Below are 18,675 nucleotides of genomic sequence, written 5' to 3' on the forward strand. Positions count from 1 at the left end.
GTTATACCTTTGACATTCAGTTCTTAATGAGATTTGAACTCCCAAGCTACCCAGTAAGGTATCTTTCTGACTTGTTTACGAACATGTAGTGCTCACTCATGTTACTTATGTGTTTGTACTTTGAGTCTGTCCTTTGTGGAGGTATATGGGCCATGCAAACAAATGTATCTTACTATGATGCTGCCGATACCCAAGACGGCATAAGCCATTTCTTTGTAGTTTGTTTTATCAACTGGATGGATGATGTGGAACCATATTTTAAGAAGACATGGTTGCAAGGGAACTGGTTATGAAATTTCTGAATTTTTATTTCTAACTTGATCACATTTGGAGATTCTTTTCGATAAAATCAAGAAGTGTTATTGTGTGAAGCATGAAAATATATTTCAGAAGCACTTAAGTTATAAGAAATCTCTGTAACACAAATATTAATTACATTTTTAGGTTACGTAGGAAAGTTCTTGTAGGATGTAAATAATTTCGATGGAAAGAAGGCCATTTGCCGAATAGCAGAAGCACTGAATTGTCAGCTGGCACACACAAAAGAGAAGGAAACTTGCTAGCTTTCTGAATCAATTGTTTCTTGAACTTGACTACAAGTATGCTCACATAAAACACTATCTTTCAGAAGGCTTCTGCCAGTTGTCCAACTCCTCCATCTACAAGGTCTGCCATACTGAGCCCATTCCTGAAGTCTAGCCTAAGTTCCAGTCCCTTCTGAAATCTTAAGGTACATTACAAGGTACTGAGTCCATCTCCTGCCTCTCCCCAATGACATCCCACACACCCACCTCTCATGAACCCAACCATCTTGGATAGCCTACTGCAGCTCGTTTTGTGCTCCAACTAAGGAATTTCTGCTCTGGTTGAACAACCTTTCCAACCAGTTGCCCATAGTCTAGTCTCTCCCATCAAAGATACTAATCACTTCCTTCACTGACTCAGTTACAAAGGAACCTTTGCCTCATTACCCAATACCACCCTGAACCATATCCTTCACCAGGGCTTTGACTATCTATCATCATGCCACTCGCACTCCCAACCCCTTGTCTCAGTGAACATATCCCTGTCGAAGACAATGGTGCAAGACCTTAAAACGTTACTATGCATTAATTTACTCATTGTTGCTGGCAATCTGTCACAGCAAAAGTCCTGGAATACAAGTTATTTAAATAATTAATCTAGTATAATGTTTCCACTGATCATTTTTTGATTAATTAACAATTAAAATCGACATAGGAAAACTGAAAATACATATATAAACGTATGTTTACTCCAGAACAGCTAGTACACTACAATATTAGTACGTGTCTGTTATTTTATTCAAGAAGAACTTCTCGAATATTGTAATTACAATAATGCATTTACATTTTTTATTAGTTACTAGAGGCTTCCTTCATGGGAATTGTTCCCTTCATTTACAGAGCTTCTACACTTCGAAGTGAATAAGATTAAGCAGTTATTTTTTAGTTATAATTTTTTCTAGAGAAGTTACATAATTTGTTTACATGTGCGATCCTGAATTAGATTGGAAAATGTTCATTTTAAGTGGGTCATAATGGGCTGTTACGTTTCAACCTGCCCAGTCACTCACCCAGCACTTTCTACTCCAATGTAGCCATGGATTTATACTACCCCATGAGAGGCTGGGCCATTTGTGAAAGCAGCCATCTTCAAAGGCTGCTACAACTACTACACAGCTTGTTATGATGGTATGACAATCAACCAGCTGTCCGCCAGAATGAATGGCACTGCCAAACTGTGGCCAAAAACAAAAGCTCCCCCCGTCGGAACTTCGAGTCCTCCCTCCGACATGGGTGTATGTGTTGTGCTTAGCGTAAGGTAGTTCAAGTTAGTTTAGGCAGTGTGTAAGCCTAGGGACTAATGGCCTCAGCAGTTTGGTCCCATAGGAACTTACCACTAATTTCCAAAAACAAAAGTTGAGCACCCAGTGGCACAACATACAGCTGAACATAAAATGCTCAATTTCAGTTTCTGTTTTACAACATAGGCCATCTGGATTCTTCCCTCTGGCACCAGCTTTTCTGAACTATGCAGATGCAACACATCCTTCACTGCCATAGCCCTCCTGGCCTCTCTCTCTTACTGTAACCACAACTTCCCCCTACCAGTTTCCCCTTCTTCTGTCTTGTCACTCCCTCCCAATTCATGTCTCCATGTCACCTTTATTCTGCACCATCCATCACTGGCTATGGCACCCATGCATCACATGCCTAATTCATGCACTTGCCGTTCTTCCCTCTCACATTTTTAGCCAGAAAACCAACTGCCTCCCTCTGAGTTGCTAGCGACCTACCCACAACCCCTCTTTCTGTCTCCCGCCTCTTTCTCTCTATACCAGCCTCACCCAACACAACTACCAACCCACCCGGTCCACCTGCCAAACTGCAATCACAGCATTGTGCCTCCAGCTGGCACCCTGTAGGGGCACAAGTGTGTGTGTGTGTGTGTGTGTGTGTGTGTGTGTGTGTGTGTGTGTGTGTGTGTGTGTATGTATTTGCACTCTAGCTCAAGAAGGAACTGATCCCAAAAGCTGGAAAGTTTTATTTCTCTTTTGTTTGTGCCAGTTGACAATTCAACACTTGTGCAGCTTGGTAAATGGTGTCCTTTATTCCTAAATCATTTATATTGCTATGTTTTGTGTTAGTGAAAAATCAGGACTTTTGCTGTAACACTGTAGTATTAATTATAACAGAGTTATTCTACGTCTCAGCTTGTGTTTGTTCTCCATTTACCTTTAACAGTGTCTCCCATTTTCAACATTGTTTCTCGGGTACATTGTTTGCTTATAAGTTTAACTCTTTCAAGGTCCGATGGGAACAAACTGTGAAACTTCTGGATGGAGAGTTTAACTGTTTGCCAGGAAATGTTCTAATTGCTACAGCTTTTGTTTCATATTTGGGACCTTTTGTGTCACAATATCGTGATCAGTTAATCACTATGTGGAAGAAAGCTGTAAGTATAATGATCTGAATTAAGCTGTCTTCCAATTTTCTATTGACTGTGTGTGGTATTAAATACATTAATACTAGTTACCAAAAATAAATGTGTTAAATATGCATGTCAAATTTATTCTCTCATTTTCCTGAACTTACAACTGCAAGTGCAAAGACATGACTTCTAAAATAGTGCTAGTAATTTTTACAATTTGTATTTTGCTGTGCTTATATCAGACAAGGTATTTGTAATTTGGTTTCCTTATATCAGACAACTTGTACGATCCATCAAGATCTTACACAGTATTGTGAATTCACATATCAAACAGTGTGGTTTGTGGAATAATTTAGAGTTGAAAGTTATTCTTATATTTATTGATACCTTTTGTGAGAAGAATTGTGTGGGTCTCAGTTGTTATGAGTCCACAAATAGAACCACACCACAATAGATAGCTTCAGATGTGTAGATAGCTTCAGATGTATCTAATATGGATGATATAATTAGAGAAGACATACAGAAAATTAAAAATTTTTCGGTACAAACAATCTGACTCACTGAGCCACCTAATTTGGAGGCTTCATTTTCCATAATCGTAGTATTTCGAGTGACCTCTTGTTGCTATTCCTTCTCTTTCTCACTTTGTTCATACTTGTATCTGAAGCAATAGGATGATCATGAAATAACAATGAAAATAATCAACCTTTGACAATATAATGTAATTGGATAGATAAAAGATCTTCTCACCAATCGGTGGCAGAAGAAGACACAAAGAAGAAATGATGGCCACATGCGCTAATATTGTCTTTGTTCTCCTGCTGCCGCTTGAATCATGAAGTAAGTCATCTAGAATTCTTTTTGGATTTCAGTACACTAGTTTTTTAAATATAGGTTACAACACACACTAGAAGAGCAAAACTATTATTTCTCTCTCACTAAGCCCCGATGACAGGAAAAAGTTTGTGGAAATTCGTTCATCTGTATAAAAATCGATGCGTGAAACTTACAACTACCTTAGTAAAAGATCTTGCCGAGAACCTTGGAAAATTCTGGTTCTACATAAAATTGCTAACCAGGTCTAGGGCTTCTAATTCCATCCAGTCACTCATTGACCAATCTGGTGCGGCAATAGGAGATAGAAAAAAAGTAAGCAAATTTTGAAATTTCTAATTTAAGAAATTGTTCGCACAGACTCCCTTATGGAGGACATAGTACTAAGTATCTCTGGCTTAGAAAAGCAAATAAGTTGCCATGTCCAGATGGGATTGCAATTCAGTTTTACAAAGAGTACTCTACAGTATTCGCTCTTACCTAGCTTGTATTCATTGTGAATCTCTTGCTTAGCACAAAGTCCCAAGTGACTGGAAGAAAGTGCAGGCAACTCTTGTATACAAGAAGGGTAAAAGAATGAACCTGCAAAATTATCCACCAATATCCTTAACACTGGTTTGCTGCTGAATTCTAGAACATATACTCAGTTCAAATATAATAAATTTCCTTGAGACAGAAATGCGTCTGTCCACAAATCAATATGGTTTTGTAAAGCATCACTTGCGTGAAACCCAGTTTGCCCTTTTCTCACATGATATCCTGTGCCTTTGCTCATATGATATCCTGTGAATTGTGAATGAATGAATGGCAACAGGCAGATATCATATTCATAGATTTCTGGAAGGCATTTACCACATTGTCCCACTGCAGACAGTTAATGAAGTTACAAATGTACGGAATAATTTCCCAGGTATGTGAGTGGCTCGAATACTTGTTAAATAATAGAACCCAGTTCATTGTCCTCAACAGTGAGTGTTCATCAGAGACATGGTATTGTCAGGAGTGCTCCAGGGATGTGTGAAAGGACCACTGTTATTTTCTGTATACATAAATGATCTAGCGGATAGGGTTAGCAACAATCTCCGGCAGGTTGCTGATGATGCTGTGGTGTACAGGAAGCTGTTTTCATTGAGTGGCTCTAGGAGGGTTGCAAGATGACGTAGACAAAATTTCTAATTGGTGTAATGAGTGACAACTAGGTCTAAATGTAGAAAAATGTAGGTTAACACAGATGAGTTGGAAAAGCAAACTTGTAATTTCAAATACAGTGTTAGTAGCGTGCTGCTTCAAACATTACAAGTTTGTTTTTCCAACTCATCTGCATTAACTTACATGTTCCTACATTTAGACCTACATTTTGAATACAATGCTAGTAGTATACCACTTCCCCCCTCATGAAATATGGACCTTCCCATTGGTGGGGAGGCTTGCGTGCCTCAGTGACACAGATAGCCGTACTGTAGGTGCAACCACAACGGAGGGTTATCTGTTGAGAGGCCAGACAAATGTGTGGTTGCTGAAGAGAGGCAGCAGCCTTTTCATTAGTTGCAGGGGCAACAGTCTGGATGACCTATAAAGAAAAACATTAAGTGGTACCAGATGAACTTACCAATATGAGGGAAAATACGTTATCGTTGTACTACATGTATAAAAATTCTCTTAAGTATGGAAAGGAGCAGAAAGATGAATTGTACAAAGCGTATCTTGAAGTAAGAGAACCTACAGAACTAAGCTTGGAATGGCAAAAAGAACAGCATACGAAAGATACATAGAAGGGCTCCTAATAAGTGCAAAGCTGCATGGAATGTTGTTGCACAAGAGCATTGCAGGAATGATGAACATAGCATAGCTCTTGACCTGGGGTAAAGTTAATCGTTTTTTCATGGACTCTGTAAGCGATATTAGAAACAAAATTGAAACAACAAACACTAATGCAAGTGATCTACTTAAGCAACAACAACCTGCAAACAATACCTTTAAATGGAGGACAATCACACCCACTGAGATTAAAAAGGTGGTGGCAAAGTTCTCAAACTCCAAGAGCATGGACTGCTCTTGGTTGTCCAATTACATAATTAAAAAAACAGTGCATATAATTAGTGAACCATTGGCCTTTCTGTTTGATAGGTGTCCAGAGTTTGGAGTCTATCCTACAACTCTGAAAATATCGAATGTTATCCCAGTGTATAAAAAAGGGGACAAACATGATCTCAAAAATTACAGACCAGTTTCAATAGTTCCCATTTTCTCGAAAATATTTGAATCTCTTATTTATAACCAACTAAACTACTACTTCGAGTCACTTAACTTACTCTCTATTAGTCAATTTGGCTTCCTCAAGGGAAGAAATACCACCACTGCTGTTCTTTCAATTGGGAATGAATTAATAACAGCCTTCAAGAATAAAAATAAAGCCTCACTTCTTTTATGTGATTTAAGTAAGGCATTTGACTGCATTTCTCATGATATCTTACTTGCTAAACTCAAATTCTATGGTGTACAAGACCCTGCATTGGCAGTAATTGAATCATACCTAAACAATAGGAAGCAGTTTGTCTCTGTCAGAAACAAAGACTCACAATTGCTAGAAGTTAAGACAGGAGTCCCACAAAGTTCTGTCCTTGGGCCCTTCTTTTTTATAATTGCAGTCAATGATTTACCCCATTGTATCCCCAATACTCTTATTTGTCATGCTGATGACACAACTTTGCTTGCTCAGCCTGAGAACATATCAGTTCTGCAAGATGGCCTGGAAGCAGCAGTAAATTGGTTCTCATCAAATACACTGCTTTGCAATCCTGATAAAAACCAACAGATTATAATGGGATTGTCAAAAGAGGTAGAGGTGAAAGCAGTTAAAATTCTAGAAATTCATGTAGACTCTAAGTTAATGTGGGAAACAAACATCAACCATACCTGCACAAAATTGTCTCGAGTTACGTATTTAATGTGGAAACTGAGAAGCCTGGTGGCAAAAAAATATTTAAGAGTTATTTATTTTGGACTCTTTCAGTCACATACAGAGTATGGACTGCTGATATGGGGACACTCTCTTCACATCACTGAAGTTCTAAAAATTCAGAAGAAAGTGATATGGGCAATGAGCAATTCTGGTAGATCAGAGTACTCCCGGCCACTGTTCATTCAACTGAAAATATTAACAGTTATTAATCTTCATATATACACCTCAGCATTGTATGCAAAAAGCAATATAGCAGATTTGGAAATGAGGGAAAACATACACCACCATAATATCAGAGGCAAAACAAAATTAGACATACCTAGGCACAGGCTGACAAGAACAGGGAATTCCCATCTAATCAATAGTCTAAAAATATTTAATAAACTTCCATTTTTTCTCAGTCAGCTCACATAAGTAGCTTCAGGAGCAAGCTACTAAACTGGTTACTAATCATTTCTTTTTACAATATAACAGAATTTATGAATACAAAATCAATTGACATTAATTTTTAAGGATTTCATTATGTGATGTCACTAAATGTATTTATCTTATGTTATGGTGTACGTTATCATCTACGGGCACTATTTGCAGTGCTCATTTAGCTTTAAGGTACTATTCAAGGAAAATGTTATATGATATCCATGTAAATTGCGTATTCCACCTCAGGTGGTCAATGATGAATAAAGAATAAAGAATGATTGGCTGATCTGGCCTTGCAACATTAGCCAAAACGGCCTTGTTGTGCTGGTACTGTGAATGGCTGAAAGCAAGGGGAAGTACAACCATAATTTTTCACAAGGGCATGCAGCTTCATTGTATGATTAAATGATGATTGCGTCCTCTTGGGTAAAATATTCCGGAGATAAAATAGTCCCCCATTCGGATCTCCGGGCGGGGACTGTCAGGAGGACATCATTATCAGGAGAAAGAAAATGCGTTCTATCGATCGGAGCATGCAATGTCAGATCCCTTAGCTGGGCAGGTAGGTTAGAAAATTTAAAAAGGAAAATTGATAGATTAAAGTTAGATATAGTGGGAATTAGTGAAGTTTGGTGGCAGAAGGAACAAGACTTCTGGTTAGGTGAATACAGGGTTATAAATACAAAATCAAATAGGGGTAATGCAGGAGTAGGTTTAATAATGAATTTTAAAAAAAATAGGAGTGCTGGTAAGGTACTATGAACAGCATAGTGAATGCATTATTGTAGCCAAGATAGACACAAAGCCCACACCTACCATAGTAGTTCTAGTTTAAATGCTAACTAGCTCCACAGATCACAAAGAGATTGAAGAAATGTATGATCAGATACAAGAAATTATTCAGATAGTGAAGGGAGATGAAAATTTGGTAGTCATGGGGGGCTGGAATTCGATTGTAGGAAAAGGAAGAGATGGAAAAGTAGTAGGTGAATATGGAATGGGGATAGGGAATGAAAGAGGAAGCCACCTGATAGAATTTTGCACAGAGCCACAGAGCATAATTTAATCAATCACTTGATTTAAGAATCATGAAAGAAGATTGTATACGTGGAAGAGGCCTGGAGACACTGGAAGGTTTCAGATAGATTACCTAATGGTAAGGCAGAGATTCAGGAACCAGGTTTTAAACTGTAAGACATTTCCAGCGCCATATGTGGACTCTGACCACAATCTATTGGTTATGAACTGTAGATTAAAACTGAAGAAACTGCAAAAATTGGGAATTTGAGGAGATGGGACCTTGATAAACTGAAAGAGCCAGAGGTTATAAAGAGTTTAAGAGAGAGTATTATGGAATGATTGACAAAAACGGGGGAAAGACATACAGTAGAAGTAGAATGGGTAGCTCTGAGAGATGAAATAGTGAAGACAGCAAAGGATCAAATAGGTAAAAATATGAGGGCTTGTAGAAATCCGTGGGAGGTATTGAATTTAATTGATGAAAGGAGAAAATATAAAAATGCAGTAAATGAAAGAGCCAAAAAGGAATACAAAAGTCTCAAAAATGAGATTGACAGAAAGTGCAAAATGGTTAAGCAGGGATGGCTAGAGAACAGATGTAAGGACTTAGAGGCATATATCACTAGGGATAAGATAGATACTGACTGCAGGAAAATTGAAAAGACCTTTGGAGAAAAGAGAACCACTTATATGAAAGTCAAGGGCTCAGATGGAAAACCAGATCTAAGCAAAGAAGTGAAAGCAGAAAGGTGGAAGAAGTATCGGGTGATCAAAAAGTCAATATAAATTTGAATACTTAATAAACCACGGAATAATGTAGATAGAGAGGTAAAAATTGACACACATGCTCGGAATGACATGGGGTTTTAATTGGAACAAAAAATAAGTTCACAAAATGTCCGACAGGAACCAGGCGCTGGACAGCAAAACGTCAGTGACTGTGCATGACAATCGTGTATAAAAGTAGCTGTAATGAGAGAGAGAATCAGATGTGCCAGCAGTCGCAGCATGTTGACGTTACCTAAAAAGTGCTTTTAGTGAAGCTGTATTATCAGAATGGGGAATGTGCTAGCTCAGCGTTACGATCCTATCACATAGGAAGGGGATTTGAACGGGTAAAGGTCGGTTGACAAATGCAGCTGTGGCGAGAATGATTTCGAATTTCGAAGCCACGGGTTGTTTAGACAATAGACCCCGTAGTGGCCGACCGAGCACAAGGAGTAATGCTGCTGAGACAGTTCAGGAATAAATGGAGACTCTAGCGGGTTCGTCTATGCATGGGGAAGTCAGCGCTCGTGCAGACGCACATTGCATCCGCTTTCCATACACTACTGTTTGGTTGGCACTTAGGCGTACCCTCCGATGCAATCTGTACAAAATGCATCGGCATCATGAACTGTTACCTGGCGATTTAGTGAAGCGGAGTGCATTTGCGGTGTGGGCGTTTCAAAAGATGACGGAATATGGCGATTGGTTGAGTAACGTTGGTAGCAACTCTGCACCGACGCAGACTCATCGAGTATTTGCTGCGCTAAATAATTATAAAAAGCATTGTTATTAAGCTATTTTTAAACGTGTACAGGTGTTATAAATATAATATAAGTGTTGTTAAATAAGTGGAAGTGTTAGTGAAGTATAAAAAAAGATTAAACAGGGTAAGAAGCGTATTTTTCTTCTCCTGCCTGTAGCACGAATCCTAGGGCTAATTTCACGCACGCAAATCGTAAGTAAGGATAGGTAAACGTTTCCATTTGGTATAAATATAATATAAGTGTTGTTACATTAGTGGAAGTGTTAGTGAAGTGTTAAAGAATTTTAAATGGGGTAATAAGTTTATTTTCCTTCTCGTGCCTACAGCACGGATTTTAGGCTTAATTTCACCCGTGCGTATCGTAAGTAAACAGTGACTTAAACTTATATGTAACCACCAATTTTTTATTCAGTACTCTTTCAATTTATTTATATCTGCCTGAATAGTTTCTAGGGTCCTTTGTTTACGTTTTAGTCAGTACTTAAATCACTTTATACGATTTCTGTTTTTACCACGAGTGAGAAGTGTGTGACATGCCATAGGATCGTTAGTTCCGGCGTATGGTGTAATGGGTGCTGTAGTTTCTTTCATTGGGCGAATGCTATAGTGGGTGGTCCGGGAAATAGCATTGACAGAGACTCTGAATATTCCATAGAGAGTGACCTGGTGAAGATAGCATCAGCAGCGAAGCATATGAGTGTGGGATTTGTGTCTGTGCTGAGACGCCATGATCGACCTCATTTGAACTCTTCCGTAGGGAGGCTGAACTTGGAGTTGGAGTGGCTGCTTAGGACGGATATAGGGTCCCATATTGTTTTGATTCCTGTGGATGCTATCGATAGGTGGGACTACACTAGGCATGGCCTTCACCTCAATAAAAAAATGGAAAGGAAAACTGTCTGGGTTGATTGTAGAAAACTTGAGGGGGGACACTGTCACAAGTGGTAAAATACCAGTGGTCACAGGAGTCAGAGGGATGCCTTTTTTAGGATAGGGAAGGAGGAAAGAAAACGAGTTTTAAGAGAGATTGGCAGACACACTCAGTTTGAGAAAACAGATGAACAGGAGTCAGATTTTAGCATACAGCCTCCATTTAAACATTGTTTAACAGAAAGTAATCAGAAACTGCCAGTTCATCTTTGCCAAAGCAGTTACAATCCCATTAGTATGCAGTATCAATTATCTTTATTACACCAGAACATTCCGGTACTCAGAAATAAAGTTGTTGAACTACTCATTTGTATGGATGAAATGAATTCATCTTACCAAATTGACATAATATGCCTCTCTGAACATCATGTGACCACTGGTATAGATATGTTAGACATTTCAGGATTTAAGCTGGCTTCCTACTTCTGCAGAGTAGATATGGATGGAGGAGGAGTTGCCACATTTATTAAAAACTGCCATAAATTCAAGAACATTGACATTAATAAATTCTGTTTAGAGCAGCATCTAGAAGCATGTGTAACAGAAGTAGAGTTCCATAACAGATCCTACATAATTGGAACTATTTACCGAGCACCTGCAGGAAATTATAATCTATTCATAAATCATCTAGAAGCTCTTTTAGGTTATTTAAAAGGAAGCAACAAAAAAATTTTGATTACTGGTGACTTTAATACAGATTTTCTAATGCAATCCTCCAGTAAACATTTACTGCAGGTAGTAATGTTGTCTTTCAATCTAACTCACACTGTAAACTTTCCAACTAGGATCACTAAATCCTCAAGGACAGCCATTGATAACATTTTTATAGACAAATCAAAGGAACAAAATCATATCATAAAACCTGTTATAAATGGACTATCAGATCATGACAAGCAGCTCCTTGTTTTAGATGTAAATTCTAAGAAGATTATCAAGACTGCTAAATCTGAGTACAGGAGAGTAGTCAATCAACCAAAAATTGAGTGTTTTAGAAAACTGCTCAAAGATATGAACTGGAAGGATGTTTATAGTGCTCATGACATGAATGAAAAATATAACACATTCATGAACAATGTCAGTACCATGTTTGAAAACTGTTTTCCTCTAAAAGTTACTCTAATTAAACAGAAGTCTATAATAAAACCATGGATTACACAAGGAATAAAGATTTCCTGTAAGACGAAAAGGAAAATGTATCTGTTGACCAAGAATAGCTCCAATGTTGATGATTTAGCTAAATACAAGGACTACTGTACAATATTAAAAAAAGTAATTCAGACATCTAAACAAATGCACTACGAGAAGAAGATAGCAATGTCAGGGAACAAAATAAAAACAATATGGGATATAGTGAAAGAGGAGACTGGTAGAACTAGAAAGGAACAGGAGCAAATAGCACTAAGGGTAGATGACACATTAGTAACCGATGGGCATAGTGTGGCAAATCTATTTAACAAGTACTTTATATCTGTTACTGATAGAATGGGACTGTCAGGATCAGTAAATAATGCCCTTGAATATCTGAAACTAGCCTTTACAAATAGCTTCAGGTACATGAATATGTCACTCACTTCAACAAAAGAAATAACCTCCATAATAACATGTTTAAAAACAAAGTATTCTAGTGGTTATGACGAAATATCAACAAAGTTAATTAAGGCATGTTCTTGTGAGTTTAGTACAATTTTGAGTTACTTGTGTAACCAGTCAATTACAACCAGGACATTTCCTGACTGGCTAAAATATGCAGATGTTAAGCCTCTGTTCAAGAAAGAGGATAAAGAGATACCATCAAACTACAGACTGATTTCACTATTGCCAGCATTCTCAAAAATTTTAGAAAAAGTAATGTACAGGCAGCTTCTCAACCATTTGACCACAAATAACATATTATCAAGAACACAGTTTGGGTTTATGAAGGGTTCTGATATCGAGAAGGCTATTTACACCTCACACCATTCAGGAGGATGTAGGTTGCAGTAGGTACTGGGAGATGAAGAAGCTTGCATAGGATAGAGTAGCATGGAGATCTGCATCAAACCAGTCTCAGGACTGAAGACCACAACAACAACAACAACAACATTTACACCTACAGTGAAAATGTACTTAGTTCACTAAATAACAAGTTACAAGCAGCAGGTATTTTCTGTGATTTGTCAAAGGCATTCAATTTTGTGAACCACAACATCCTTTTAAATAAATTAGAATTCTATGGTGTCATGGGCAGTGCTGCAAAATGGTTCAAGTCATACCTTGCTAACAGGAAACAAAGGGTGTCAGTGCAAGAGACTAGTGAATTAGTCATCAGTCATCATCAGAATGGGAAGAAATTACATGTGGTGTCCCACAAGGATCCATCTTAGGGCAACTGCTTTTCCTTCTGTACATTAATGATCTCTCATCAGTTACACTGCCAGAAGCAGAGTCCGTTTTGTTTGCAAATGACACAAGTATTGCAATAAATAGTATGCCAAGTGTAGTTCTAGAAAGATCTGTTAACGATATTTTCGTGGGTATTAATAAATGGTTTAAAGCCAACTCACTGACATTAAACTTCGCAAACACTCACTATATGCAATTCAGAACCTGTAAGAGGTTTCCACCCAGCATAAGCATAAAGTATGAAGAAGAGCAGACAGAAGAGGTTGACAGTCTTAAATTCCTGGGATTACAACTTGATAATAAATTCAGTTGGGAGGAGCACACCACAGAACTGCAGAAACGCCTTAACAAATCTGTATTTGCAATTCGAGTGTTAGCAGGCATAGGCAACATAAAAATGAAAAAGCTTGCATACTTTGCCTACTTTCATTCCATAATGTCATATGGTATAATATTTTGTGGTAACTCTTCAAGTCAAACAAAACTTTTCAGAGTCCAAAAACGTGTAATATATATTATTTGTGGAGTAAATTCACGGACGTCCTGTAGAAACCTCTTCAAAGAACTGGCTATACTAACTATTGCCTCTTAGTATATTTGCCCCTTAATGAAATTTGTCCTAAATAATATATCTCTTTTTCCAACAAACAGCTCAGTTCATACATACAATACCAGGAACAAAAATGATCTCCACAATGACTTAAAAGCACTTACTTTAGTTCAAAAAGGGGTCCACTACTTAGGAACACTCATCTTCAATAATTTGCCAGCAAACATATAAAATTTAGTTACAAATAAAGATCAGTTTAAAAGGAGCCTGAAAGACTTACTAGTGGCCTACTCCTTCTACTCCATTGACGAATTTTTTAATAGAAACAAGTGATGTATTGTATATATTCATACTCTTAGTATTATTATTTCAGCTCTTTCTTTTCAAAAAAAAAAAAATCAACATGTTCCACATCAATGAGGATCTCCTCAGCACGGATCTATGGAATGAAAAACTAATCTAATCTAATCTGTATACTGATGAAGCTCATTTCACGCTCCGAGGGTCTGTAAACACCCACAACTGCAGGATTTGGGCTACCAAAAATCCTAGAACTGTCGTGGAAACTGCAATGCACGATGAGAAAGTCACAGTATGGGTTGGATTTACCACATCTACCATTATCGGGCCTTTTTTCTTCGAGGAAATGTGTGATTCTGGTTTTGTAACTGCTACCGTGACAGGTGAGAGGTACTCCGATACGTTACAGAATCGCATCATCCCCAGCCTGGCTGATAAACACCTGCTGGAATGTACGATGTTTATGCAGGATGGCGCTCCACCCCATATTGCTAGATGCATGAAAGATCTCATGTGTGCGTCGTTTGGTGATGATCATGTGCTCAGCCGCCACTTTTGTCATGCTTGGCCTCCCAGGTTCCCAGACCTCAGTCCGTGTGATTATTTGCTTTGGGGTTACCTGAAGTTGCAAGTGTATCGTGATCGACCAACATCTCTAGGGTTGCTGAAAGACAACATCCGACGCCAATGCCTCACCATAACTCCGGACATGCTTTACAGTGCTATTCACAACATTATTCCTCGACTACAGCCATTTTTGAGGAATGATGGTGGACATATTGGGCATTTCCTGTTCAGAACATCATCTTTGCTTTGTCTTACTTTGTTATGCTAATTATTGATATTCTGATCAGATGAAGCGCCATCTGTTGGACATTTTTTTAACTTTTGTATTTTTTTGGTTCTAATAAAACCCCATGTCATTCCAAGCATGTGTGTCAATTTGTACCTCTCTATCTACATTATTCCTGATTTATTCAGTTTTCAAATTTATACTGACTTTTTGATCACCCGATATATGGAAGGTCTCTACAAGGGCAGTGTACTTGAGGGCAATATTTTGGAAATAGAAGAGGACATAGATGAAGATGAAATGGCAGTTACGGTCCTGTGTGAAGATTTTGACAGTACATTGAAAGACCTAAGTTGAAACAAAGCCCCAGGAGTAGACAGCATTCCATTAGAACTACTGATAGCCTTGGGAGAGCCACCCCTGACAAAACTCTACCATTTGGCCAGCAAGATGACTTCGGTACAAACAATCTGACTCACTGAGCCACCTAATTTGGAGGCTTCATTTTCCATAATCGTAGTATTTCGAGTGACCTCTTGTTGCTATTCCTTCTCTTTCTCACTTTGTTCATACTTGTATCTGAAGCAATAGGATGATCATGAAATAACAATGAAAATAATCAACCTTTGACAATATAATGTAATTGGATAGATAAAAGATCTTCTCACCAATCGGTGGCAGAAGAAGACACAAAGAAGAAATGATGGCCACATGCGCTAATATTGTCTTTGTTCTCCTGCTGCCGCTTGAATCATGAAGTAAGTCATCTAGAATTCTTTTTGGATTTCAGTACACTAGTTTTTTAAATATAGGTTACAACACACACTAGAAGAGCAAAACTATTATTTCTCTCTCACTAAGCCCCGATGACAGGAAAAAGTTTGTGGAAATTCGTTCATCTGTATAAAAATCGATGCGTGAAACTTACAACTACCTTAGTAAAAGATCTTGCCGAGAACCTTGGAAAATTCTGGTTCTACATAAAATTGCTAACCAGGTCTAGGGCTTCTAATTCCATCCAGTCACTCATTGACCAATCTGGTGCGGCAATAGGAGATAGAAAAAAAGTAAGCAAATTTTGAAATTTCTAATTTAAGAAATTGTTCGCACAGACTCCCTTATGGAGGACATAGTACTAAGTATCTCTGGCTTAGAAAAGCAAATAAGTTGCCATGTCCAGATGGGATTGCAATTCAGTTTTACAAAGAGTACTCTACAGTATTCGCTCTTACCTAGCTTGTATTCATTGTGAATCTCTTGCTTAGCACAAAGTCCCAAGTGACTGGAAGAAAGTGCAGGCAACTCTTGTATACAAGAAGGGTAAAAGAATGAACCTGCAAAATTATCCACCAATATCCTTAACACTGGTTTGCTGCTGAATTCTAGAACATATACTCAGTTCAAATATAATAAATTTCCTTGAGACAGAAATGCGTCTGTCCACAAATCAATATGGTTTTGTAAAGCATCACTTGCGTGAAACCCAGTTTGCCCTTTTCTCACATGATATCCTGTGCCTTTGCTCATATGATATCCTGTGAATTGTGAATGAATGAATGGCAACAGGCAGATATCATATTCATAGATTTCTGGAAGGCATTTACCACATTGTCCCACTGCAGACAGTTAATGAAGTTACAAATGTACGGAATAATTTCCCAGGTATGTGAGTGGCTCGAATACTTGTTAAATAATAGAACCCAGTTCATTGTCCTCAACAGTGAGTGTTCATCAGAGATATGGTATTGTCAGGAGTGCTCCAGGGATGTGTGAAAGGACCACTGTTATTTTCTGTATACATAAATGATCTAGCGGATAGGGTTAGCAACAATCTCCGGCAGGTTGCTGATGATGCTGTGGTGTACAGGAAGCTGTTTTCATTGAGTGGCTCTAGGAGGGTTGCAAGATGACGTAGACAAAATTTCTAATTGGTGTAATGAGTGACAACTAGGTCTAAATGTAGAAAAATGTAGGTTAACACAGATGAGTTGGAAAAGCAAACTTGTAATTTCAAATACAGTGTTAGTAGCGTGCTGCTTCAAACATTACAAGTTTGTTTTTCCAACTCATCTGCATTAACTTACATGTTCCTACATTTAGACCTACATTTTGAATACAATGCTAGTAGTATACCACTTCCCCCCTCATGAAATATGGACCTTCCCATTGGTGGGGAGGCTTGCGTGCCTCAGTGACACAGATAGCCGTACTGTAGGTGCAACCACAACGGAGGGTTATCTGTTGAGAGGCCAGACAAATGTGTGGTTGCTGAAGAGAGGCAGCAGCCTTTTCATTAGTTGCAGGGGCAACAGTCTGGATGACCTATAAAGAAAAACATTAAGTGGTACCAGATGAACTTACCAATATGAGGGAAAATACGTTATCGTTGTACTACATGTATAAAAATTCTCTTAAGTATGGAAAGGAGCAGAAAGATGAATTGTACAAAGCGTATCTTGAAGTAAGAGAACCTACAGAACTAAGCTTGGAATGGCAAAAAGAACAGCATACGAAAGATACATAGAAGGGCTCCTAATAAGTGCAAAGCTGCATGGAATGTTGTTGCACAAGAGCATTGCAGGAATGATGAACATAGCATAGCTCTTGACCCGGGGTAAAGTTAATCGTTTTTTCATGGACTCTGTAAGTGATATTAGAAACAAAATTGAAACAACAAACACTAATGCAAGTGATCTACTTAAGCAACAACAACCTGCAAACAATACCTTTAAATGGAGGACAATCACACCCACTGAGATTAAAAAGGTGGTGGCAAAGTTCTCAAACTCCAAGAGCATGGACTGCTCTTGGTTGTCCAATTACATAATTAAAAAAACAGTGCATATAATTAGTGAACCATTGGCCTTTCTGTTTGATAGGTGTCCAGAGTTTGGAGTCTATCCTACAACTCTGAAAATATCGAATGTTATCCCAGTGTATAAAAAAGGGGACAAACATGATCTCAAAAATTACAGACCAGTTTCAATAGTTCCCATTTTCTCGAAAATATTTGAATCTCTTATTTATAACCAACTAAACTACTACTTCGAGTCACTTAACTTACTCTCTATTAGTCAATTTGGCTTCCTCAAGGGAAGAAATACCACCACTGCTGTTCTTTCAATTGGGAATGAATTAATAACAGCCTTCAAGAATAAAAATAAAGCCTCACTTCTTTTATGTGATTTAAGTAAGGCATTTGACTGCATTTCTCATGATATCTTACTTGCTAAACTCAAATTCTATGGTGTACAAGACCCTGCATTGGCAGTAATTGAATCATACCTAAACAATAGGAAGCAGTTTGCCTCTGTCAGAAACAAAGACTCACAATTGCTAGAAGTTAAGACAGGAGTCCCACAAAGTTCTGTCCTTGGGCCCTTCTTTTTTATAACTGCAGTCAATGATTTACCCCATTGTATCCCCAATACTCTTATTTGTCATGCTGATGACACAACTTTGCTTGCTCAGCCTGAGAACATATCAGTTCTGCAAGATGGCCTGGAAGCAGCAGTAAATTGGTTCTCATCAAATACACTGCTTTGCAATCCTGATAAAAACCAACAGATTATAATGGGATTGTCAAAAGAGGTAGAGGTGAAAGCAGTTAAAATTCTAGAAATTCATGTAGACTCTAAGTTAATGTGGGAAACAAACATCAACCATACCTGCACAAAATTGTCTCGAGTTACGTATTTAATGTGGAAACTGAGAAGCCTGGTGGCAAAAAAATATTTAAGAGTTATTTATTTTGGACTCTTTCAGTCACATACAGAGTATGGACTGCTGATATGGGGACACTCTCTTCACATCACTGAAGTTCTAAAAATTCAGAAGAAAGTGATATGGGCAATGAGCAATTCTGGTAGATCAGAGTACTCCCGGCCACTGTTCATTCAACTGAAAATATTAACAGTTATTAATCTTCATATATACACCTCAGCATTGTATGCAAAAAGCAATATAGCAGATTTGGAAATGAGGGAAAACATACACCACCA

The 18,675-nt window shown here is 38.1% G+C and overlaps 1 protein-coding gene across 1 annotated transcript in view; it reads left to right on the plus strand.

Moving 5' to 3' along the window:
* Nucleotides 1–18,675, plus strand: part of LOC124619703 (dynein axonemal heavy chain 2) — a 1,014,172-nt gene that overhangs the window by 792,680 nt on the left and 202,817 nt on the right. Inside the window, 1 exon segment of the mRNA XM_047146260.1 lies at nt 2,830–2,976. Coding sequence (XP_047002216.1) covers nt 2,830–2,976 — 147 coding nt within the window.

The sequence above is a fragment of the Schistocerca americana genome, chromosome 6, assembly GCF_021461395.2.
Source record: "Schistocerca americana isolate TAMUIC-IGC-003095 chromosome 6, iqSchAmer2.1, whole genome shotgun sequence".
In the NCBI taxonomy this organism is placed as follows: Eukaryota; Metazoa; Arthropoda; class Insecta; order Orthoptera; family Acrididae; genus Schistocerca; species Schistocerca americana.